The 23,908-nt window shown below is 48.0% G+C and overlaps 7 protein-coding genes across 7 annotated transcripts; 2 read left to right on the top strand and 5 right to left on the bottom strand.

Moving 5' to 3' along the window:
* Positions 1 to 236: 236 nt before the first annotated feature.
* GLAREA_04558 (C2H2 and C2HC zinc finger) lies at positions 237 to 1,686 on the bottom strand (the record flags this gene model as incomplete). The annotated part of the gene is made up of 3 exons (XM_008086935.1): positions 237 to 992; positions 1,043 to 1,182; positions 1,236 to 1,686. The coding sequence occupies 3 exons, from the start codon at positions 1,684 to 1,686 to the stop codon at positions 237 to 239; spliced, it is 1,347 nt and encodes a 448-aa protein (XP_008085126.1).
* A 2,771-nt stretch (positions 1,687 to 4,457) lies between these two features.
* On the bottom strand, positions 4,458 to 4,775 carry GLAREA_04557 (uncharacterized protein; the record flags this gene model as incomplete). The annotated part of the gene is made up of 1 exon (XM_008086934.1): positions 4,458 to 4,775. The coding sequence occupies one exon, from the start codon at positions 4,773 to 4,775 to the stop codon at positions 4,458 to 4,460; it is 318 nt and encodes a 105-aa protein (XP_008085125.1).
* A 6,340-nt stretch (positions 4,776 to 11,115) lies between these two features.
* Positions 11,116 to 11,971, bottom strand: GLAREA_04556 (Thioredoxin-like protein; the record flags this gene model as incomplete). The annotated part of the gene is made up of 3 exons (XM_008086933.1): positions 11,116 to 11,504; positions 11,621 to 11,743; positions 11,797 to 11,971. 3 exons carry the CDS (start codon positions 11,969 to 11,971, stop codon positions 11,116 to 11,118), a joined length of 687 nt encoding a protein of 228 aa, XP_008085124.1.
* Positions 11,972 to 12,527: 556 nt separating this feature from the next.
* On the bottom strand, positions 12,528 to 13,457 carry GLAREA_04555 (uncharacterized protein; the record flags this gene model as incomplete). The annotated part of the gene is made up of 1 exon (XM_008086932.1): positions 12,528 to 13,457. The coding sequence occupies one exon, from the start codon at positions 13,455 to 13,457 to the stop codon at positions 12,528 to 12,530; it is 930 nt and encodes a 309-aa protein (XP_008085123.1).
* A 607-nt stretch (positions 13,458 to 14,064) lies between these two features.
* Positions 14,065 to 20,356, top strand: GLAREA_04554 (Spectrin repeat-containing protein; the record flags this gene model as incomplete). The annotated part of the gene is made up of 4 exons (XM_008086931.1): positions 14,065 to 14,356; positions 14,415 to 19,781; positions 19,830 to 19,996; positions 20,048 to 20,356. 4 exons carry the CDS (start codon positions 14,065 to 14,067, stop codon positions 20,354 to 20,356), a joined length of 6,135 nt encoding a protein of 2,044 aa, XP_008085122.1.
* A 233-nt stretch (positions 20,357 to 20,589) lies between these two features.
* GLAREA_04553 (Trimeric LpxA-like enzyme) lies at positions 20,590 to 21,195 on the bottom strand (the record flags this gene model as incomplete). The annotated part of the gene is made up of 2 exons (XM_008086930.1): positions 20,590 to 20,778; positions 20,827 to 21,195. 2 exons carry the CDS (start codon positions 21,193 to 21,195, stop codon positions 20,590 to 20,592), a joined length of 558 nt encoding a protein of 185 aa, XP_008085121.1.
* Positions 21,196 to 21,695: 500 nt separating this feature from the next.
* On the top strand, positions 21,696 to 23,366 carry GLAREA_04552 (Nqo1 FMN-binding protein; the record flags this gene model as incomplete). The annotated part of the gene is made up of 4 exons (XM_008086929.1): positions 21,696 to 21,986; positions 22,037 to 22,108; positions 22,158 to 23,145; positions 23,197 to 23,366. The coding sequence occupies 4 exons, from the start codon at positions 21,696 to 21,698 to the stop codon at positions 23,364 to 23,366; spliced, it is 1,521 nt and encodes a 506-aa protein (XP_008085120.1).
* Positions 23,367 to 23,908: the final 542 nt, after the last annotated feature.

Below are 23,908 nucleotides of genomic sequence, written 5' to 3'. Positions count from 1 at the left end.
TGAGTTGTGGAGTGCTGGGTAACCTCTATATGATGCAACGCTTCCCACAAATATCTCAACGCCAGAATAACAAATGAAAAAACGAATGCGAGCCCGTCGATTATTATTTTTGAAGAGGTGTACAGGGTATCAGGAATACAATTTTGGAATGGTCAAGTAAAAAAGTCCGCCGGAACTCGAAAGATCTCTCAAAACACCCTAACTGCAACCAAGATGGGCATTGACATGTGCAACTACTACTGCGCAGTTGCCCACATTTCGTTCATCCGTGGCTTGACATCATATCCGTCTGGTTCAGTGCTTTGAGGTCTTCGAACATTGGATGTGCCATAGTACATCTGACCCATCTGGCCTTGGTTATATGGATCTGGATCTGGATACACGTAGTTGCCTTGCGATGGGGATGGCATATTTTGTGATGGTGATGCCCATCCCGCATTACTCATGTGGGGACTGTTACCAGCACTGCCGCCTTGACGTTGTTCTGAGTTAGCGGGAGGCTCGAGAACTTGCGGAGGGCCGTAACCAGTTGGATGTGAAGTTGGCCTCATGTTGGTTGCAAACGGCGCCGTTGTTTGCGGCGGCTGGTTTTGAATAGGATAGTCACCACGTAGATGTCCAGGTAACGAACTGGTGTTCATGTATTGAAACTCTTGTGGGTGGCGCGGCATGTGATTCATGGGTGCGAGTTCGGAGTTCGGCGACGCTGACTGTGTACGTTGAAGAGGAGAGGGTGTAGACATGGGAGAACCGGTGTTTGAGTAGGGCTCACCATCTGAACGTTGTCTTCCTGGATGAGTACTTCGGGTGGCTAAGGCTGCCGCTGTTGCTGCAGCTGCCTCCTCGACTGTTCCAGTGTGGTGGTTTTGGTGACGAGTGAGAGTGGTTCGGCGAGTAAAGGTCTTCTGGCAATCTGCGTAGGGGCACTTGTAAGGCCTCTTGCCTGAGTGTATACGTCGGTGTCGCGCAAGGGAGCTCGAATCACTGAAGGGCTGAGGACTTGTTAGTAAACCACAGAAATGAGCTAAGCAAGTAAATTTACCTTTCCACAACGTTCACACATATGTGGTTTTTCTCCAGTATGCACTCTCATGTGAACCGTAAGAGCTGAGCGCTGAATGAATTGCTTTCCACAGCCGGGATGTTCACAGACGTGAGGTCGTACACCGGTGTGGATGCGTTCTGGGGAAGAAATTAGTATCGATATGTGTTTTGAATCTCAATTTGCGACGTACCATGTCTTGCGAGATCGCTTCGACGAGCGAATCCCTTTCCACATGAACTACAAGGGAATGCTTTTGGAGCTCCTTCGCCTGTGGTCTGGCGAGCAGGTCGAGGAGGCTCCGGCTGCATCATAGGATTTTCGAAGTTTGGGTTGGGCTGATATGGCTGCTGCATCATTGGCATCGGGTTTTGCATTGCAGTCGGGGAAGGATAGCGCATCAAGTTCGGTCCACCATTCATGTTGGTCATTGATGGACCGTAACGAGGACCGGAATAGTGTGAGCGCTCGGAATCATGAGGCGAAGTGCCTCTCTCTGAGCCAGTGTCCGACATTGGGGCCATATTGTTGGCTTGTTGAATTGAATGAAGTAGTTGTAAGTCTTGTGCTGCTCCGCTGGCTGCCGCCGCTGCTGCCGCTGCTACTTTTCCTCCTTTCGAATTCACGATTTGCTTAATGTCCATGCTAGCGAGAGCAACGTAGAATTTGGTCGGCTGGCAAAAGCCGAAGGGAGCAACGAAGGGGGTGAACGGATATAGGGACTTTAGGCGCTCGGGTCAAGTGTTCGTCCAGCTGTTCAGGTGAAAGTCGGGAACCTGATGATATGTCTCGAGTTGCTGGTATGTCTCGGCAAGGAGCCGTCGCTCAAGATACAAAGCACTGGCAGAATATGTATCCTCGGCGCGATGGGTTGTCAAAATGTGACGAAAGTATGAAGGTGAAGAGAATGCGAGACTTCAGATGCGGCCGTGTCTAAAAAAAAAGAGTAGCTAAAGCTGAAGAAGGTGATAATCTTCCTTGATTCGTGTCTCCTAAGAAGGGGTCAGAACATTATACAAAATATGGGTGCACGAAATGGCGGCAGTTAATGCAGCCGCTCACGTTCACCGCCAATCCTCGTGTCGTGGACGAACAACACTGGGACAAGAGTAAAAGTGGATAGCAGGTATGTAAAGCTGCATCGACCCGAGTGCCCTCTCCCATGTAGTAAATGGCGGGGACGAGATCAAATGGGATTTAGACTAACCTCAGTTTTGTATCCCCTGCTAAATGGTATCCGCCAATACGGGTCGTGGAATGGCTGATAGGCAAGAGTATCAGAAACGCACGGGCGACCGAGCCTCCGGTTAAATCTGAGTGGTCTTTTGCTGAAACGTAGACTCGTTCAAGTTTATTGAGGCGCAACAGTTACTTTTGGAGAATTCCAGGTCGACAAAGGCGAGGGTGTAGAACGGAAAGCGCGTCAGACAGCGGATGTCGTGGCGATAGCTTTTTGGAATAAAATTTTGGTTCTCGATAGATGTATCACAACAACCCGTCTGGTGTCTTGCTTTCCTTTGAGAGTCGCGGCTTGATGCAGCTTTCTCGGCACAAGCCAAAGGTTCGTCTGATAGAATGACTTGTCGATTATCTAGGCTGGGTTCAAAATGTGGTTCGAGGTTTCGGCGACAAAAACTCTGCTGCTGTATCGTTGGAGAACGGCGTTCTTGTGCGGTGTCGGGCGAAGGTTATGACGACCAGCTAGATAGACTCCTCTTGCACAGTTTTTCAACGCGTGGACTGAATGAAGCGGTGAAGCAGGAGGGTGGATAGACCACTGCTGCGAAATCCGACTTTGCAGGCTGGAGGCAGGTTTTGAGGACGCTGCGTGGTAGGATAAAGAGGCGGCGGTTTAATGGCAGATCGCGGTTAAAGAGAGCATGGGATCCCGTCTGAGTTTTCAGGTGTTACCGTCGATGGGTACGGCGTCGAGGAGTCGGGTTGATATTATTGCTAGAAATTCTGCAGGGCAATAGGAGGTTAGCTCTAATCAAGGACACCAGCCCAAACAGATGGGCCACTACATACCAAATTTTCGAGTGAATCGAGCGGACGTTCGACCGTTGCTGGGAGGTGAAATTCCAACAGCGACGTGAATTACTGCCTCAAGGGATGCGGGACTGAAGGCGTGTTGTTGACGATGTCGAATGGCAAAGTCCTGAAGGTTTTCGGGTACCAGACTTCTGGTCGAGAGACCTCGGTGGATGAGCGTGGACCGGTACGCGACCCTAGCAGAGGCACAAGGCGATTGTTCGAGGGTTGCGGACGTGGGCTGGTCGGGGGCGGCGTGGGAGAGTGAGGTGTTTTTGTGTGGAGTGTGGAATGAGGAATGAGGAAATTCCAAAAGTTTCTGATGTGCAGACGCGGGTTTTCTGGGTTTGGGTTCGAGTCAAGGTACCTGGTCCCAAAGCGAAAAGTTTCCCTTTGGTTGCCGGTCTGCTACGCAGTTGTGCTGGGGGCAGCTGGGCGAGCGTGGGGATATACACTGTGCCTGAGCCTTCGCTAACGCACGAGTGTGGGCGCCCGAACGTTGCGACGGGGGGTTCCAGCAATCCTCGACCGCAATTTGTTTTCCACGTTTGCGAAGTTTGTTCTGCGACTATCGACTCGTGGGCGGGCGGCGGTGGCGTGGGATGTCGCGGTAATGTTTGTATCAGGACTGGGCTATCTCGTGCAGAGGATATTGGAGCGCCGTCCACCGGATGCGATAGGTGAAGCGTTCTCTGGCCAGTCCAGTGACTGGTGCTGCGAGGAGAGGAGGAACGTAGCCTGAGCGGGTCGACAGTACCTAGGTATCATATGAGGTGGGAGGTGGCTCGATGGGTCATGGGCGAGATGATGACTCGGTAACGGGGAACGAACGGAGTACGTAGACAGACAGGGAGAAGCACAGCAAACAAGACGTCGATCAGAACGTCAATAGAAGTTTTGGAGAGTCAAATAATAAAGTCAATAGACATCTCTAAGATCCGGGCGCAGACACTTTCTTATGAAATTCTGTCCCCCCTCGAAATTACCATGTCATCGCCCTTAACCACGCCTGGCATGCTTTCCTCCTGTGGGTTCTGCTCGAGGCATTGATTCATGCCTGATCTTAGAGCAGCTCCGCTATCCACAGGGGAGGTGCCTTCTGGAAGCACACTAGCTCCGCGCTAGAAGGTCTCACCCTTCCAACCTTGGCCCGAGTGTTGCACCCCCTCCCTCCCCCCGTGTTGGCCGTGACACCCTTCGACCCCCGTTGTCGACTCGTTCCTCGATCTCATACTCTAGTCTGCGTCTGCTTTCTATTTCTGTTATAGTTGTTGGTGTGGCCGCTCTCCATCGGTGTGAAACATTGCTCGCAATGCCAAAAACCGCTTTCTGGAAAAGGAGCTAGACCCAAAGTCCTCGTCTGCATAAAAAGAATATATCTCGGTCAGGTCACAGAAGCTCCATTGTTGACTGCCCGCGGCGTGATGGACGACTCCCAGATCGACCAGACAGAGTCTGGGAGCCAGCACCAGCGTCGTACCTCCTCCCGCGAGCTGCAAAACTGTGGCACACGTCGTCCTGCTTCCCGGTTGGTAGCCTCAACTTGGACGGACAGCCAATGTCCCACAAGATCCAAGCATTCAAATGGCCGACCTTGGTTCGCCCTTTGCGGAAGACGGTCACGTTGCTGCCCAGCGACTTCCAGTCGTCGACTCGTCGGCCAGGCGAGCTTTAAATTATCCTTAGCCTCTTCTGTAATCATCTCCGAATTCAAGAAAGCAACCTTCACTTGTTTCAACCATGAAACATCAATCGCCCTCACAGTACCAGTCGCGGTTGTCTCTTGGCCAGCAGCAAGTCTTCTCCATAGTTTCTATTGTTGAATCGTTTGTAATCAAGTAGCCAAGAAGCTGCCTCGAGTCTTCTCAGCCAGTCTCTCCTGCTATTCGTACTGGCATGCGCTAAAGCAAAGACGACATCACATCACATCTCGTGATGGGTGTTTGTGGTTTCTATGGTATCCGTCAACCTCCTAGAATCCTATCAAAGTTGACTCTCGAATGCAGACGACGAGGCGTTAGACGCAGTAACCATTCCTATGCAAATGGGCGTCCAAGAATATCGTACAATCAGAAAGCAAGCCAGAACTGCGAACTACCTACAGTAGGTATACCGCAACAGGACATCTTAACGAAACAACAAAAACAAAACATGATCAAGGAAAATATATACTCGAGTACTCTGTATCGCCCTCTTTAATTGCAACCGCCCCAATGATATCCCAATGTCCAATCTTTGCGTTGCGTTTGGCTAAGCGGACGCTAGGACAGCTCCCGGAAAATCATAGCATAGACCGCATCGTGCTCCTTCACATCGCCATGGACCACTTGGACTCAAGAGGCTGATGACGAAATAAACTCGTCGACTGCAGAATACTACAGGCGACGCTGATGATTGCTGCAGCGAAACGGGCACTTGGAGCTGCATATTTGAGCCCGCAAAGCTCTGTTTCATTTCAAGATGCCCTACCAAATAGCGATGGTGCAGATCCGTCAACCTCTATTATGGTATTGGCAGCTCCAAGAAGAACATGATTTTAGTAACGGCGGTTGACGAGTGTCAGGGGTATGTTCCATGATTAGAATATCAACAATCCTCAACACTCTAGAGCACATCAACTTGATTAATACACAACTACTTCCATCATGTCTCAGGACCCGACATCAGTACGACATCAGGTCGTTACCGAAAGATGGGGGGTCTCACCAGGTTGAACGCAAAGAAGAAGCAAATCTCTGTCAAGCAATACCTGATCTGCTGCAGTCATCTCACCGCAACAATTTTGATCCAAGCTCAAATCCGACCCGGGCTGAAGATTCTCATGGAGATTTGTTTTAGGGGTCGCAGATGGGCTGCCACGCGACTGCAGTGCGAGAGGTCTGTGCAACTATTTCGCAGCACATGGCAATGCCCCATGGCCTCCTCGCAAGATGATTGGGGCAACAATGAGATATCTTGACCAAAAGAAGCATGCCAAAGTCAATATTGCCATGCTGGTAAGAGAATATTGCTCGATTATCAACTCGGAAACTTCACCAATATGCTTTTCCTTTTGCATGTCACAACCTCGAACCTCTTGGCCTTGAAATGCCAGTGCTCAGGCCCAGGAGGCATCACAGCTTGAACCCGCCTCGTCGTTGCCGGTACTCCAAGCAAATGTACCTCCGTACCTCACGCTCCTTAGTATGCAACGTGGAACCCTTGCAATAATTCGTCACAACCCAAATCGGGCTTGCTCTGGGTTGTTGAGAAACTTCCCCTATCGCTTTAAATGGACTAAACCAGGGGAATCAACACTCTGTATCTGCATTTTCTGTTGCTAATAAATACATGCTTAGACTAGGTACCCGTAGGGCGAAGTCTCGCCTGCACTAACTGCCAAAGTATCTGTACCTAAGGTAGAAGCAGCGCATATGATTTTCGTATGTCTCGAACTGATCCTAGGTGACAAGCGAGTGCCGATTGCCTAACAACCACTGCTACCTTCTCGCATACCTTGTCGACAAACATTGATGTAGCTTCGCCTATCCAGTCTGTCTATCCTAAGTCACAACACTCACAGTCGTGGTCATCTTCTGGCCGCCCAACCAGTGCGAATGGCATGTCCAGTCCTTCACTGTTCATTTCACTTGAATCTTGCTGTGGATACTCCCCTCTTCATCCAGGCACGTTCCGCGAATATCTCCGCTCGGAACGGCAATCGATCCCAAGAGGGACGTTCCGAGGATAGCCCTGGAATGTTGTTGTTGAAGGGTCGCCAGAGCCCACAGCTGTGAACAATCCTTTACGTTAGTCTCATGTCAATGCTCGTCGGCGCCGAAAGAGAAACAATCAGTTACGTCCCCGCCAAGCTGATCCTAGCATTTCTGCTGCATACGGGTTATGTTTGAGCATTTCTACGGCTGCGATTCGACAACAGCATCTTGACAGGAAATTTGGGCCCATAAAGCACTTCCTAATCTGTCCCAGGTCCCGTGCTTCTCGTGGCTCGGGGCCATTTATTCCACGCTAGAAGCATTGAGCGCTTCTGGAATCATACCCAAATTAGAACAAGCCGGTGTCTCACCATCTATTCATTCAGTATGACATCTCTCAACGGCAGCATCAAAACTCAATCCTGGATGCTGATGCAAACTTGAAAAGTATCAAGATAGTACAGTACTCAAAATAATGATCACTTCACCGTTGAGGTATTGAACATCGCAGAACCAGTCCTCTCAGAGTGTTTTCTCGCAACAAATATAATCTTACATGATTGTGGGTCTTTCGCAGCAGTTCCTTTATTATTCAGATATGGAAATCCCCACACACAATAGCAGCCGGCTGATATTCTTTTTTGCGTCTCGAAATCATAATATAAGGCACGCTAGCTAATAATATAAATGCAGATTCGCGCAACTGCAAATTGTAGGATCTGCCGTCCCCACCATTAGAAGTGGACTAGGCCAGGTTCGAGGGTCGAATTCCGGATGCCCATCCGCTCGGCAAAGAAGCGCGCATCTTCGCAGCTAAGGTTGTCTACGTTTTGCGGTGACGAGGTGAGAGGTACGTCATGTCCTGGGTGTTGTCAATCGCTCTGCTGGTGCTGTACTTGTACATCGTCTAGTTGATGTGCACTAGATTCTTGTTTAGTAACACGTTTATATTGCTTAACAGTTGTTATACGTTAGTGAAAGAATAGTGTAAAGTTACCTCTCAATTTCACCAAGTAAGGTTACCCTCCATCATTCCAGGACTTGCCATGAGGATGCTAACGGTACCTGGCGTCCCACATCTCGTCCCTACTCATATGCAAGCCACAACAGTCAATAAATTGAAGTAACAACAATCTTCAGCGTAGACCATCTTCGGCGACCTTGTTTCAGCAGGTCATGGTTAGCTGAAGATACATCTCTCGGCATATTTCGATCGATCTACACCGTGTGAGCACCTGCGGGCAAGTATGACACTGCTCTGGATACGCCTCACCTACTTATGTTTACCGCCTCTCGAAATAGTAGCATCCTTACTAAACCTCTCGCTAAAACCGCCATCCTAAGATCAAAAGGTAATAGTAATCCCTGGATCTACTCCATGATTCTTCTGGAAGAAGCTCATCCTGCGAGAGATTTCAGCCTCGTTACAACGGCTGGTCGTGAGTCTCAGAGGGTTGTTCTTGAGGCGTCCTGCTCCGATCACTTAAAGGACCATGAGTCGGTGTAGCTGGTCTAAGGATCCTTCTAGAAGCATCATGGAACGGCGGGATATCTGCCGAATCTTACTTTCATCAAGATGGTTGCAACCAGATACTGATATCGTTGTGTATCGGTTTCTGGGGTTGACAAGTGCCCAGACCTTCGTGCAAGTCAAGTGTCTCAAGCAGCGATCCTTCAAAAGATTGGGCAGTGAACGAGCTTTCACATCTCCAAGCTTAGTAAGGATCCTTACACTCGTTGGGCCTTGTCTTTGACCTTGGCTTGCCAGCTATCATTCGTCTTTGGACTCCTGCTGTTTTTCTTCAAATGCAATCTCAACATGTGTGTGAGAGTTTATCAACGTCCTCGTTGGGACACCATCATTCCCACTTCTTGATCAGCATCACAATAAGTTCCAGCTAGACTTATAAGACAGCCGGGAACCATCTTATCCGTTCAAGAGACAGATGATCTATAGCTCTAATTAGTTGTTTCCCAACTTTCGCTGATCAGTCTCCCCATTTAAGGTTAAGGTTTGAGTTGGGCACCAGCGCTCATTTCGGTCCCCCAGAAATTTCCCTTCCTGTGATTAGACACACCTTCTCTTGCATGAGAACTGAGATATGGACATCTCGCACATTCTGTCATCGAGTGGTAAATTCCGAAAGTCTCTCCGTGCATGGGCATCTGCTATCACATCTACGCGCTCGGGAGGCCCTCGCGCCGTTGGCGCTTTGAAGACTGAGAACTTCACCGCGCGGGTGATGATATTGGATATTTTTGATTTGGCGCTTTAAGCGTGGGATCCGAAAAGCTTGTCTGATGATCGGATGAAACTATGGTTATTTATTTTTGGTGAGATGATTGTGGTGATTGTGGTGAGACTTGCTGGTTATGTTATGAGATGTAGTGATTGGCATTTTTCATCACCCCTCGTCAACTTTCAATATAGGGTTAGCAGTTTCCAATCAGTGCATGGTGGTGTTTGCAGACGCTTTCCGGGGTATCTATGGCCCCTCTAACCTGATAATTTGCTTCTTCGTTGCTACACCAGCCCATTGCAAGACATAAGGGGCACCTTCAAATATAAAAATATTACCACCCCGATTTCAAGCTCCTTCCCTGAGACGCATATCTAGCCATTTTCCTAGACACGATGTTATATGTTTACTCAACTAAATTAAATGATTATGGCGTTTTGAACGCCCAGCAGACTTGCAACACACTGGTTGGGTCACAAACACATCAGTATACAAAATGTACGCCCATCTCTTCCACGATTGGTGCTATATTCTATCCGACTTTCTCACTCAATCCCTTATTCTGCTCGGTTATTTATTACCTATACACCGCTATTCATCTTCGCGAGTTCCCAATCTTCTCCATAAAAAGTGGCCTTTAAACCATATTCTTCATCCGAATTATAAACTACGCTTTCGTCAATTATAACTCACTATACCTACATTACTAAAACTGGAGAAAAAAAGCTCCAGATATTGTTTTGAGTTTTGAATTTATTGTGGACGATAATAAATGTCGAGCATGGAAGATGACAACAATTAGCCAGTGACAGCGGTATGAAAACCCACATATATAGGCCGATTATTCGAGTCCATCAAGTATGCATAAGTAATGCTTGATGTTCAGATCTTGAGGGGGTTAGAAAGAAGGAAAGGCGCAATATTATGAAGACGCACTTTCGTGTAAGTGTTTGTTTGAAGTGTAAAGGCAAGCTATTTGATGAACATGTGGAAGTCCGTCTACTTACAGTATCCAGTGAGGTTTGCCAGTGAGCCTCAAGTGAGTCTTAAGTGGAAATGCCTCATTCTCAGTACTTGCTTGACTTAGTGAAATTATAAGACAAAAAATTTCAGAAACAACCTGTGATAATCGCTCGAATTGACTTCGTCTTATTTTACTACTTATCGGTCAACGGAATGAAATGACCCAGGGACCCAGTCAGATGTAAAAGATGTGTTTATGCATACCATTGTCAGAAACCTAAGCTTTGTCTGGCCTGGAAAGACTGAACTTGTAAAACGAGTATACAAGACATATGAAATCAAGACACTTTCAAGTCCAGGCACCACTTTTCACCAAGTGCAGTGAATAAGCTTCTATCATCACATTTGTGATCAAAATGTCAGGCTTTGTGCAGACCAAACGAACCCACATTATTGTAGTATTTAAATTGTTACTGTTTTGTGTTTTAACTTTCAACAGAATATTCATCAAAGACACATAGAAAAGTTTCTCTCCAAGGCTTAAAGTAACTCTGACATTGATTTCAATTTGGAAGTTAATGAAAAGAATGTTGCCATTGTGTTGAAAATATCGAAAGCAATAATTGACCGTTACTGAACTCTTAAACTTCTGCTTATATTCGATCGAAGAAGGTGAAATATGCTAGATTACTTTCATTCAACGCCGGGTTTCAAGTCTTCATGATAAACAAGATTGAAAAGGACCAACGCTTCTAAACGGGAATTCTGGATCATTTTGGCGAACATATGATCGTACTTGATGATACTTTAGAGCCGAGCACCGCTATCTCGACTGTCTACCCACAGCAATCCAATCGGCTTCAGGCGATAGATATACATTTGGGAAACACAAACATAGGTCGAGTCGACTTCTGCTTTGCAGTAAGTTAATACTCAAGCATGAGTGAACTTCATGAAAAACGGCAAAGCACAATGTCACTATCTATCCACAAGCCCGAGATACAGAGCCTTGACATGGTGCGATGCTGCAGGGACACAAAGAAATAAGAAAGATACGAAGCCAATATCAAATACCCAACGCAGTACAATGCAATCCCCAAGTCACGGATGATTCGAGATACCAAACGTATTGATCATCACACATCTAACACCCATCCCCGTTCGCAACCCTCCCCGCTCCTTCACCAGCTTTAATCTTTTCAAAGAGCCTTAAAAACACCGAAGGGTCCTGCGCACCACCAATTTCATATTTGCCATTGATGGTGAAATTTGGCACACCACTGATACCCAGCCGTCTCGCTTCCTCAACCTCGATATCGACTTCCTCGCCACCCTTGTCGCTCTTCAACCACTCATTGACTTCCTTCTCTGGGAGACCAGCCTTGATACCCGCAGCTCGGAGAACGGAGTGATCAGTGATATCGCCTTCGCTCTCAAAGTAGGCATTGAAGAGGGCGGAGATAACGGCGGTTTGCGAAGCAGGTGATTTAGATTTGCCGAGTTGAATTAGTCGGTGGGAGTCTCGTGTATTTCCTATATCGTTAGTGGTTATGCCAGAGAGACGTCGAGTCCATCAGGAGAAATGTCGAAAAATAGACACGAGGATGTTTCCAAAAATATCATATGGACAAAGACAGTGAAATGCATACCTGTTTTGCCACCAAACTTGAAGTTGATGCCAGCATCTTTCCCTATCTGAAGGAGTCGTTCTTGCATCATCGCAACACGCTCTTCTCCAAACTTTTCTTTGTACCATGCATTCTTGTCGATACCTGGACCCAAATTAGTTGAAGATAATAAACGGCGTAAAGTAAGCCATGTTTACCTTTTTTAGGTGAGTCGGGTGCTAAGTAGTACGGTTTCCATGTGGTTGCAAAGGTATCATTTGATTCCGGATGCAGTTCTTTATACGCATTGATGGCTTTATCCATCTTCTGTTTGCCAACATAGCACCATGGACAAACGGTATCACTAACGATCTCAATATTGAAATTCGTCATTTTGCGCAAGGTTGGCCGGAACATAAATTTGAGAAAGATCGCGAAGAAACCAGAACAAGAAGCGGCACTAGCGTACTGTATATGTTTATAGTATTGTTTTACAATCAGTAAGTAGTACTGACTACATACAAGAAAGAGATATATAGATTACTTATCGTTAATTTGGTACTGCGGAGACTTTTCGAAATGATTAGAAATCATTTCAAATATTCCACCGGCATTGGAAGAATACCGAGCTTGAAAGTCTGTGGCCGGCTTCCGCCGTAGCTCGGAGAATTTGACGTGAGCAACCTGGAAAATGTCACATGATTTGGCGTCACGAAAAGAATGTTGTTTTGTAGGCCAACGAACTATTCTTGAGCTCTGAAGACCTACTGTAACATCCCTAGCTGCGGCATATGTCTCGATAAAGTACACATCAGGCAGAAAATGCCTAACCCTTTACCTGCCAGTTCCCAATCCCGATACCAAACGCCAGCGCTAAGACACCATGCTCCATCAAATTTTCCAGAACGCCGGATAATGCTTTTATGTTTTGTGTGTCAAGCCCAGCACATCATCTGCTGAACTTGCCGTTGTAGTCCACAAGGAGGTGCGCCATGTGTGAGTTGGTTACCTTGCCACCTTTGCGGGGGGCCTTCTTCTTCTTCTCTTTTGGTTTAGCTGCGGCCTTGATACGTTTGCTTGGATCTTCACTCGCTGGCTTTTGGCCCGCGTCCATCAGTTTCCGTACGATATCGTCGACACTTGGCAGCTCGATTTTGTTCCACATCACTTGGAACTCCGTATCAACTTTGTGGACCAAGCTCGGATCATTGCCCCAAACCATCCGAGCATGATTATCCTTCTTCGTCCTAGTCACCAGGATCTTGTGTTCCGCTTCGAGTTCGTTAATCGCGTCTTCACAATCCGGCCAGCCATCTTTGAGTTCCTTCACTGGAATGCCCCGGGCGTCAGTCTTGGCCTGTATGTAGCTTATAAGCTGATTCTTGCTTCGCACGTTGATAAGTGGCCGGTGCACGAATGTACCAGAGTCCCAAGACTGAGCTTTGAGTGCCGGGTCTGGGCTCCACGTTACTCGTTCATGACGCCTTAGAATTTGTGCAATCAGTCTTTTGCTATCCTCCGTCGCTTTCATCTGGTTCAGATATGCTAAAATCTGCTCAAATGTCTTGGGCTCATCTTTGGCTTTCAAAAAGTCGATTACATAGGTGACTTGAGTGAAAGCTGTTGTGCCGTAGCCAGTCTGAGCAGGCTGGGAGTAAACCGTACTAGCATTGGAAGCTGCCAGAGCAGCATCCCGTTTGCGCTTGTTGTTCTCCTTTTCAGTCTTTGAAGCGTTCGAGGCATTGGATGGAGCTGGAGAAGGTGCAGCCTCTGGCTTAGATGTAAGGCCATTGGGACGCTTCGTGTTATTAACCTTCGAGGCAGCAGATGCAACATTGCCCTTGAAGGCCCTTTGCTGTTTCTCGAGATAGGAAGACATGGTGAACCGGACGAAGGTAGGGATAGGGCGATGGGATTTAGAAGTCGCTGCAATAGGTGGTACGCGGTTGGTTTTGATCAAGATGTGAGAACGGAGCGGATCCAACGGAGGTGGTTGCGATGAATGAAGGCCGAATAATAACAGAAAGAAGAGAACCTGTCATTTGCAGGCTGTTAATGGACCTCGAACGTGAATGGGCTCAAGACAAAGGGAATCGAAGGTTGTGAGGAAGTTGTCTTTCAGGTGATGTTCATGATGCAAGGCAAGGTTGCGGTTTCGTACAAGGCTCCACTAGCGCGTACAGCTACTTTGGCGCTAGTCCCTAAGCGTAGATATTCCATGTTCACCAACGCAAAGCTCTTTGAGTCGATAGCAATCATATCACCAGTCCCTCGACCACCCAGGCCGAAAAAGCGCACCCGTTCAGTCGAGCTTCACGATATGCGCTGAAGGGTTTTCACACGGATTGATTGTTCTCGGTATATCTGGAACCAGCTAGGCGACAAGTCGCATTCTTCAGCACAACGCGGTTCCCTTTTCGCGGCAACGTAATTTACAAACAGACATTGCGACGCCCGCTAGTCTTGATGACTACCTGATTCAGAATATGGCTACGGCAGTAGTAGATGTGGATTATCTATCAGGTTATCTACACCTTGCGCAAGATACGCTTGCAGCCGTACTCGATGCACCAACTGCAGAGCTTGTCCGATCAGTACTAGAAGCTGTGACTGTTAAAGCGCGCGAACATGATGTTCTGGTTGCAGATAAATACCGGTTGGACATTGAACTGGAGAATGCCGTCAGAAGCTCAGAGACGCGTATAGAGGGGTTGAGAAGTAGTGTTGAGCAGGGCCAAAAAACCGTTGAAGAAGTGCGCACAAAATTGAAAGAAGAAGGTTATTACTCGTTCATCATCCAATCCATGGCGGATATATGCTAACATGAACATGACAGAAACCAAGCGTTCTGGCCTCGAAGGTGAACTGCAAACGTTAAAATCTTCCTCTTCCACTTCGACATCCGAGGTCGAAACTCTCAGAACCCGAATCGCATCCCTCGAATCTGCCAACCGTGACACCATAGCTGTGCTCGAATCCAAGACTACTGCCAATGATAACCTGGCGCAAGAACTACAGAAGCAGCACCAGAAAGGTCTAGAACTTAGCCAGCAGATAACCACGCTTCAGCAGTCTGTTCAAAACACCAATTCCGCCGTCTCAAGTGCCAGATTCAGAGAGCAATCGCTCAAACAGGAGGTAGAACTTGCCAAGAGCAATGGCGAGTGGTTTGAAAACGAATTGAAAACTAAGAATGCAGAGGCGCAAAAATACCGCAAGGAGAAGGGCGCGAGACTTGCAGAGCTTCAACGTCACAACGAGGACCTTAACTCGAACCTTGGGGCCTTGAAAAAGACAGAACAGGCTTTGAGAGCGCGACTCAGTGAAGTAGAGAAGAAAGCGGAAGATGCCCTTTCAAACGTGCAACGGCACCAGGAAGCAGCTGCTAAGGCCGAGGAGGCATTCCGTCAGGATCTGGAGCGGGCTGAACGTCTTACTAAATTACAGTCGCAACAATCTGAAACCCATCGCAACCGCTTGAAAGAAGTGGAAGCCACCCTGGAGAGAATTAAAGACGAGGCTGCTGAGGAGGTCGGAAGATGCCGACAGGAAGCAGAAACTGAACGACAGGAGCGAGAAGTAGCCGAGAACCGTATTTCTGAGCTTGAGGCGGAGGTCGCAACTGTTCGATTGGAAGCAGCAAATGCTCGGCCAGGATCTGTCCCAGGGACCCCTCGCCAAGGCCTTAATGGCTCTGTGTTTGGGAGGTCTGGTTCTCCAGCAATTTTCGGCACGCCAGGGTCTACGAGAGGTAAATCTGCCATCACGGCGACTCAAGCGATTGATGAACTCTACAAGGTCAAGGGGCAATTATCTGCTGAGAAGCTTCGAAGTCAACGACTTGCTACTGAGATGGAGGAAATGCTCGCTGGTCTTGAAGCTAAGCAGCCAGAATTGGAAGAAATGCAGAATGAGCACGATCGTTTGCAACAGGAGGTTGTGCAGATGTCAAAATTCGTTGACAACATTGGCAAGGAACGGGATCGCGCCAAGAAAGATTTGAGAAAGGCCGAAAGCGAGGCTTCAACCGCCCACGCCGAGTCGAACATTCTCAAAACACAGCTTCGAGATCTAAGTGCACAGATAAAATTGCTAGTATGTGAATTAGATGCCAGAGATAGAGGACTCGAGGCTATGACCGCCTCAGAAAAGGAACAACTCGAGCGCCTAGCCCGTGGCGAAGTCAGTGAAGAAGAACTTGAGGGCTCGACTGACACCGATCGTTTCATAACCGAGAGATTAAGAGTATTCAGAAATGTCTCCGAATTGCAAGAGAAGAACCAGGAACTGCTCAAGGTCACAAGAGAGTTAGGTCAGCAGATGGAGAGCGAGGAAGCATTATCCGCTAAGCACAAAGCTGCACAGGATCATGAGGAAGTGGAAAGCTTAAGGGGGAAAATTGAACACTACAAGGATGAACTTAAATCGACGCTTACCCGATCGGAAAGCTACATCAAAGAACGGGACATGTTCCGCCGCATGCTCCAAAACCGAGGACAGATTCCTGCCGGCTCTGATCTTGCTTCCATGTTTGGCCAATCCACTGACGGAAATCAAAACGGTGTGGTGTCAACTATAGAACAGGGCTCTGGCAATAGCACCAGTTATCCCACGTTGTTGAGAGAGTTGCAAGCTCATTTTGATCAGTACAGAGAAGAGCAGTCGACCGATCGCCGGACTATGAAAGAGCAGACCGAGAAACTTTCGTTGGAGAAGGGTGCTTTGCAGGCTGAGATCGCAAAGACAAGTAGCCAGCTCACACTTGCAAATGAGAGGTATGAGATGCTGCATGCTAACTATACAATGCTGCAGAATGAGAACAGCGAATTGCAGAAACGATCTCAAGGTCTTTCGGAAGCTGCTGCTAAACAAGATCTACGTACTCAGCAAGTTGCAGAAGATCTCATTGAGGCCAAAGGGATGGTGGAAAGCATGCGGAATGAAAACGCCAACCTGAAAGCTGAGAAAAAGCTTTGGAAGGATATCCAGGATCGATTGAGCCAGGACAACGAAGCATTGATGAACGAGCGGAGCAGGTTAAACAACCTGGTCGCAAGTCAGCAAACGATGCAAAATGAGCGAGAATTAAACGAATCGGAGACGAGGCGGCGACTTCAGACTCAGGTCGAGACACTCGAGGCGGAACTGTCCACGACAAAGCGTAAACTGAATGACGAGATTGAGGACAACAAGAAAGCGCAGCTCAGAAAGGAGTATGATTCTCAGCAAACCCAAAAACGTATCGATGAACTTGCCAGCAGTCTGAGTAACGCCCGTGAAGAGCTGGTCGCGGCTAAAACCACGAGAGATCACCTACAAGCACGCGTGGACGAATTGTCCATCGAGTTGAAGAGCGCTGAAGAGCGAGTTGAGCTTCTACAGCCACGCCCTACCCCACGACCTGTCCAGAACGGGGATGGCTCGTCAAATACAGATGGAGAAGAAACGAATAGAGAACAAGAACTCGCGATAGAGCTTTCGGAAGTAAAGAGAGATCTCGATCTTGCCAAGTCTGAGCTTGAGAGCGCAAAGCAACAAACAGAACAATACAAGTCTATTAGCCAAGCTTCTGAGGAAGAGCTACAAAGCCTAAATACTACACACGATCAGTACAGAGAAGAAATGGACCGTCTTGTTGAGGAGAAGGAGTCCAAAATCCACGATTTGCAGCAGCGTGTTGATGATATATCCGCCGAGCTCACGACGACTAATAACGACCTGACACTTCTACGCAGCCAGCAGAATGAAGTTGCTAGACAAGTCGATAGCGATAAAGCAATCCTCGAACAGGAAATTGCTCGACTTAAGGACGAAGATGAAAGACATGCTGCAGCTGCCCAGTTCCACCAACAAGATCTTCGTGCGCAGGCGGCAATTGCTACGAAAGCTCAACAGGACTATGAGAACGAATTGGTCAAACATGCCGAGGCGGCAAAGCTACTTCAGGCCCTTCGTGGTGATTACAACCAGATGAAGGCAGAATCCGCAGGACTCAAAGCTGATGCCGAGTCGGCTCGTGTGGCATTGAGCCAGAGCGAAGCGTCTTGGGACGAGCGTAGACAGCAACTAGAGCAAGAGCTCAGTGAGCTACGAACACGCCGTGACGACGTTAACGCGCAAAACAAGTTGCTCCATCAACAACTGGAAAATTTCGGAACCCAGCTCTCTGCCTTACAACAAAGTCGAAATGCCTTGGCAGAATCTGGAGAATCTGCTTCTCCGCCAGTCGATTCCACCTATGATCGCACAGCCGAAGGACTCCGTGAGCTCAACGCTTTCTTGAGGCGCGAGAAAGAAATCGTTGAAGTTCAATATGAACTGAAAGTACAAGAAGCTAAGCGCCTTCAACAGCAGTTGGAATACGCTCAATCCCAACTTGATGAGAGTCGTCTCAAACTCGATCAAGAAAGACGTTCACAGGCCGATGGAGGCCGAAGCGCCATTGCCCATAAAGATCTGATGGAAAAGCTGAATGAATTAAACCTCTTCCGCGAAAGTAGCATCACCTTGCGAAACGAAGCTCGACAAGCCCAGACCCAATTGACCGAGAGGAATAAGCGTGTGGAAGAGCTTATGGCTCAGATCCAACCCCTCGAGACCAAGATTCGAGAACTTGAACATGGGAAAGAGACTTCCGAAGGCGAAATGCGATTGTTGCAAGAAGATCGCGATAGATGGCAAAAGCGGACCCAAGACATCATTTCCAAACACGACCGTATTGATCCAGCAGAAATGGAGCAGCTCAAGGAGACCGTTGAGAATCTGGAAAAAGAGCGTGGTACCTGGCTTGAGGAAAAGCAGCCTCTCGAGGAGAAGATCCAAGCATTAGAAGGTGAAAAGACTGTCTGGCAACAGAGCCGAGCCAAGCTCATTGACCAAGCGAAAGAAAGATCACGCATCCAAACCAGAGATATTAAAGATCGTACGGCAGAAAGAGACACCGCACTACAAGAAAAGGATACCCTCCAACAACAACTCAATAGTTTGCAAGCACAACTTGAGACTGCCGTTCGAGAAAAGGAATCCTCAGAACAACAACTTAAGGCAATCAGTCAAGAACTCGAAACGATCAAATCAGAGCGTGACCGCGCTTTGGTCGACGCCTCGCAATCTGCTGCGGCCCGTTCCACAGTATCCCCTGCCGCCGATGCAACCCAACAAACGAGCAACGAACATTTGGAACAGGAGATCGCCAATCTTCGACAACAGGTTGACGAGGTAACGCAAGAAAAGCGTGCCATAGAAACTGAGCTCAGCAGTCTTAAGGAACAACTTAGACAGGCGAATGTCGACCGGGACAGAGCCATTGCAGATGCTGCTGAGGCACGTTCTTCTCAACGCTCGGCCACATCCAATCAAGCAAATCAGGATGAAAGTGAGGAAGGTCAGGTTGAAGAGTCACCAAAGGTGGGTATTTCTGATGAAGAGAGAAAGGCTTTAGAGGAGCGCATTGCTGCCGCCGAAACCAGAGCTAAGGAGCAAGAAGAAAAGGCAGTCAAGCTTGAGGAGCAGGTTGAAAACACTCTTAAAACAAGATCCGACAAAATGAAAGCTGCCCTGAATAAGAAGTTGGCCGAGTCACGGGAAGCCCAAAAGGCCGAGCTGGAGGCTGAATATCAATTGAAGCTGGAGCAAGACAAGAAGATTTGGTTCGCCGAGAATAAGCCTGCTGCCACTGCTGCACCACCAATCAATCCATTTGCTGTTACTCCAGTAAATCCTTTCGCAACGACGCCTGTCACAGCTCCAGAACCATTGCAGGTCCCAGCAACGCCCAGCCAGCCTAAGACTGAGGACACCACCACTGTACCAGCAACTCCAGTCGAACCCCCAACCCCGACTCAGAGGATTCCAGAACTTAGTGATGAAAAAATTCGGGAGCTGCTATCAACGAACCCGACGGCAAAATCGATCATTGTAAGCAATGTGAGGAACAAGATGATCCAAGAAAAGCAGAAACTCGACGAGGAGTACAAAAAGCAGCTTCTAGAGCAACAACAAAAAGCGGAGAGCACACAAGCATCTGCTGTATTTATGACCGAGAAAAAGAACTCACTCAAGCTCAACATGGCCGAAAACAGAATCAAAACGGCCAATGGGAAGCTGGAGATTGTGGAGACAGCAGCCCGTGATACCCCACAGAGACCTGTCGTAGAAGTATGGGAACTGACTAAAGCATACAAACCTCCGCCTCCAACTCCAGGTATGTACCAAAATGAGAAGGGCGCCTATAGAAACTAACATCTTAAAGCTCCTGCTCAACAAAATGGCACTGCCTCATCCTTGCCAAAGACAGCAGACGCAAAGCCTGAAAGCACGCCCGCTGCTTCTGGAGCTGTCGAGACCTCTTCACAAGCAGCGAGTATTACTCCTGGACAAAATAGTCCACCTGGCCTGCCACCTAGCCAAATTCCAATGGTGAGTTATGAAAAAGACGACGTGAGGATGATAACTGACTCTATATACCAGGCTCCCACAACATCAAATGCGCCTCAACGTGGATCTGGAATCCCAACTATGCGAGGTGGCCCCGCCAACAGGGCACGTGGTGGTACTCCAATGTATCAAGCTGGACGAGGAGCCGGGGGGCCGGGGAGAGGCAGGGGCAATAACCCTGTGCAGAGATCTGGTAGCCTCAACGCTGGCGCTCAGCCCTATAGTCCACAAGGCCAGGTCGGGCAGAAGAGACCACGAGAGGATGGGTCAATAGGAGGACCTCAAGGAAATTCTGGAAAGAGACCGAGAGGCGGCGGGCCAGCTGGAGGGCAAAATATCTAGGGTGGTGTATTATTTGTCATATTGTATGATAGTTCATTACTGTTCCATAGCCTGGTTCGGCTTTCTTTTATCGAGTAAACAATATGGCGTAATTGGGATTCAGGTGGGACGACAAATGTACAGCACTGTTTTCAAATGATTGCTCAGGGCGGAAAAGTCGATGAAACATTAGATAAAAGGAAATTTCAGATGAGCTACTACATTCTATTGCTTCTTCGTTTTAGACGGGTGGTTTATTGAAATTTAGTCAAGTTGCTGGGTATTAATCTCCTTAGAACATCTATTTGTCGTGCCACCATCTTGAGCTTCAGATCTTCTACTCCACTGTTGTCTATACGGCGCATTCCATTTGCAAACAAGACCGTGTAGTCCGGCAATACTTCGTCTTCCGCTACCTCGCAGAGGGGACCAATTTTACAATGCTGCAGCAGATCAGTCGACGCCCTCATATAAGCAGCGGTTCATCTTACCGTTCCCAATAGAGAACCTCGTCCAACTTTAGCGTTGACCTCAATCACGCATCCCTCGCCGATAACTTTCGACTCTACAGTTGCCCCGACTTCTACAATGACTCCGTCCTCGATAACGACCCCTTCTCCATCTGCTCCTCGACCTTGTAGACCTATCATACTCCGCTCACTGATTATACAGTTGCTTCCTACAGTGATGGGTCCGTACGTCGAGTTGAGCTTCGCCCTTGGGTGGACTACAGTATTCGCACCAAGAGTTATGAGGTAGGAACCGACTAGGGAGGCATGCTCAGCTATTGTGAGGGTTGGGGAGAGCGATGTTGGCGGTTTCGGTGCTGCTGGAGCAGTTGAAGCGCGTTTGGAGGACATTATTGTCGTACGATGCTTGTTGCTTTAGTGGATCTCATCCGGCTGCTTTGGGTTGACTGTTCTTGCTAGAAGTTGGGTCAACGGATGTTGCTATGTTTTTGCCGTTATGAAACAAGATGAGATGCGTGCAAGCTATAATTTTAGAGAACTAAATGAATCGGAATGCATGCTCGTCCTTTTCAAGTTGATGCCACTTACAAAAACGCCTTAAAACCATGAACATTGCAAGACCAGCGGAAGTTGGCAATTTTTGTCTTCCCTTTCATTGCCACGACATTCTCATTGTACCAATGTTCAACGTTCCGCAAGTTCGCGATAGCCTTTTGATTGCCGTTCCGTTGTCTTGCACTAGTTGTCTCCATCGCCACCCCTAGAAAAGTAGCTATTCAACAGCAACCAATCAAAGCCCCTAGAAAGTCGATGATTCTCAGACTACAAATCGACGACAACCTTGTGTCTCTCCCAGACTTCTGCTCAATTGAGCACAACACCACATCACAATGTTATCGCGACACGCGCCCTCACCCAAAGCGGTCTCATCCATCTCCACGCGCGTTCTTCCAACAGCTTCGTGCGCTCGAGTTGCTTCCTTTTGCCCCTCGCACCAGGCCCGCGGCCTTGCCACAGTCCAAGATGCGCCACCTCCACCAAAGCGTACATATGGAGGACTAAGGGATCAAGATCGTATATTCCAGAATCTATATGGCCACCATGGTGCGGATCTGGCGAGTGCGAAGAAGTATGGAGACTGGTACAAGACAAAGGAGATTTTGCTGAAAGGCCATGACTGGGTACGTTGCAAATTAGGCGATATGAGTTTTCAAGACTGATGGTCAGGTAGATTATTTCAGAGATCAAGGCTTCCGGTCTACGGGGACGTGGTGGTGCTGGATTTCCGTCTGGGATGAAATGGGTGAGTCGAACAGCGTTCCGCATGTCCGATATATGCTGATAGCTGCCAGTCGTTTATGAACTTCAAAGATTGGGATAAAGACAACAAACCAAGGTACTTGGTTGTCAACGCCGACGAGGGAGAGCCTGGGACTTGCAAGGACCGAGAAATCATGCGAAAGGACCCCCACAAGTTGATTGAAGGATGTTTGGTTGCTGGTAGAGCCATGAACTGTACCGCGGCGTATATCTACATCCGAGGCGAATTCTACCACGAAGCAACCGTCTTGCAGCGAGCAATCCAGGAGGCATACAAGGATGGTCTGATCGGAAAGAATGCTTGTGGGTCTGGCTACGATTTCGATGTCTATATTCACCGAGGAATGGGAGCCTACGTCTGTGGTGAGGAGACATCTTTGATAGAGTCAATTGAGGGAAAGCCAGGAAAGCCACGTCTAAAGCCCCCGTTCCCTGCCGCCGTGGGACTTTTTGGATGCCCATCAACTGTAGCAAATGTGGAGACAATCGCTGTTGCCCCAACAATTTGTCGGAGAGGAGGTAGCTGGTTCGCTGGCTTTGGACGAGAAAGGAACGCTGGAACAAAGCTCTTCTGCATCTCTGGTCACGTAAATAACCCGGTTACCGTTGAGGAGGAGATGAGCATCCCACTTCGCGAGCTCATCGACAAACACTGTGGCGGTGTCCGTGGTGGCTGGGATAACTTGAAGGCTATCATACCTGGAGGTTCTTCGACTCCAATTTTGCCAAAAGAAATCTGTGATGACCAACTCATGGATTTTGATGCATTAAAGGATAGTCAGTCTGGTCTAGGGACAGCTGCTGTCATTGTCATGGACAAAAGCACAGATGTTGTTCGCGCTATATCGAGGTTGAGCCATTTCTACAGACACGAGTCTTGCGGGCAATGCACACCTTGCAGAGAAGGCAGCAAATGGACTGAGCAAATCATGAAGAGATTTGAGAAAGGACAGGGACGTGAGAGAGAAATTGACATGTTGCAGGAGTTGACAAAACAGGTTGAGGGTCACACCATTTGTGGTAAGTTTTGAAATACATATAAATCTACCTGAAAACTAACTATTGTGACAGCGTTGGGCGAAGCGTTCGCGTGGCCGATTCAGGGATTGATTAGACACTTTAGACCTGAACTAGAAGCAAGAATGAAGGATTTCAAGGAGAAGGAGGGAGGAACTGCGTTAGCTGGAGGATGGGATCATAATGCTTTAAGGCAGGGCAAATTAATTGCGCCAGGACAGTAGATCATTGATCAAGGGTCTAGCAACGGCCCTTTTGTAAATATTGATATTAGCTTTCGTTGCTCCACCATGAGAAGGTTGTATCAGCAACGCTCTTAAAGTGTCTGTTGTGTTAGATTCAGACAATGCAGTTTATTTTCTCACGGATGACGTGTTTAATTGGTTCAAAAAATTATATTTTATGTTGAGCTGATCTCGATCTTTTCTCATGGGGGCGGGACTATCACAAGCGAGAAGCAAAGACAACAAACAGATTGGCAATTCAAGATCCACGACTGATTTCCTTCAAACACGCCGACTCATTGGGCGCATACTCACTCACAATGGCAATGCTTAACTGTCTTCGCCAGCGTTGATGATGCGTTGAAAGGGCACAGCCAAATCTGGAGTTCAAATTTTATCAAAAAACTTTGCAACCTCGAAACTTACCAACCTCGCACCTAACAGGTTGGCAACTGGTGCTTTACCCTAGCTGGTAGATGATGGGCGGCATGAACCGCGTCATACGATTTACTAGCGATTCTGGTAAGATACTATCCATTTCC

The sequence above is a fragment of the Glarea lozoyensis genome, assembly GCF_000409485.1.
Source record: "Glarea lozoyensis ATCC 20868 chromosome Unknown GLAREA5, whole genome shotgun sequence".
NCBI classification, from domain to species: Eukaryota; Fungi; Ascomycota; class Leotiomycetes; order Helotiales; family Helotiaceae; genus Glarea; species Glarea lozoyensis.
This window is presented reverse-complemented; position numbering and strand designations above follow the sequence as displayed.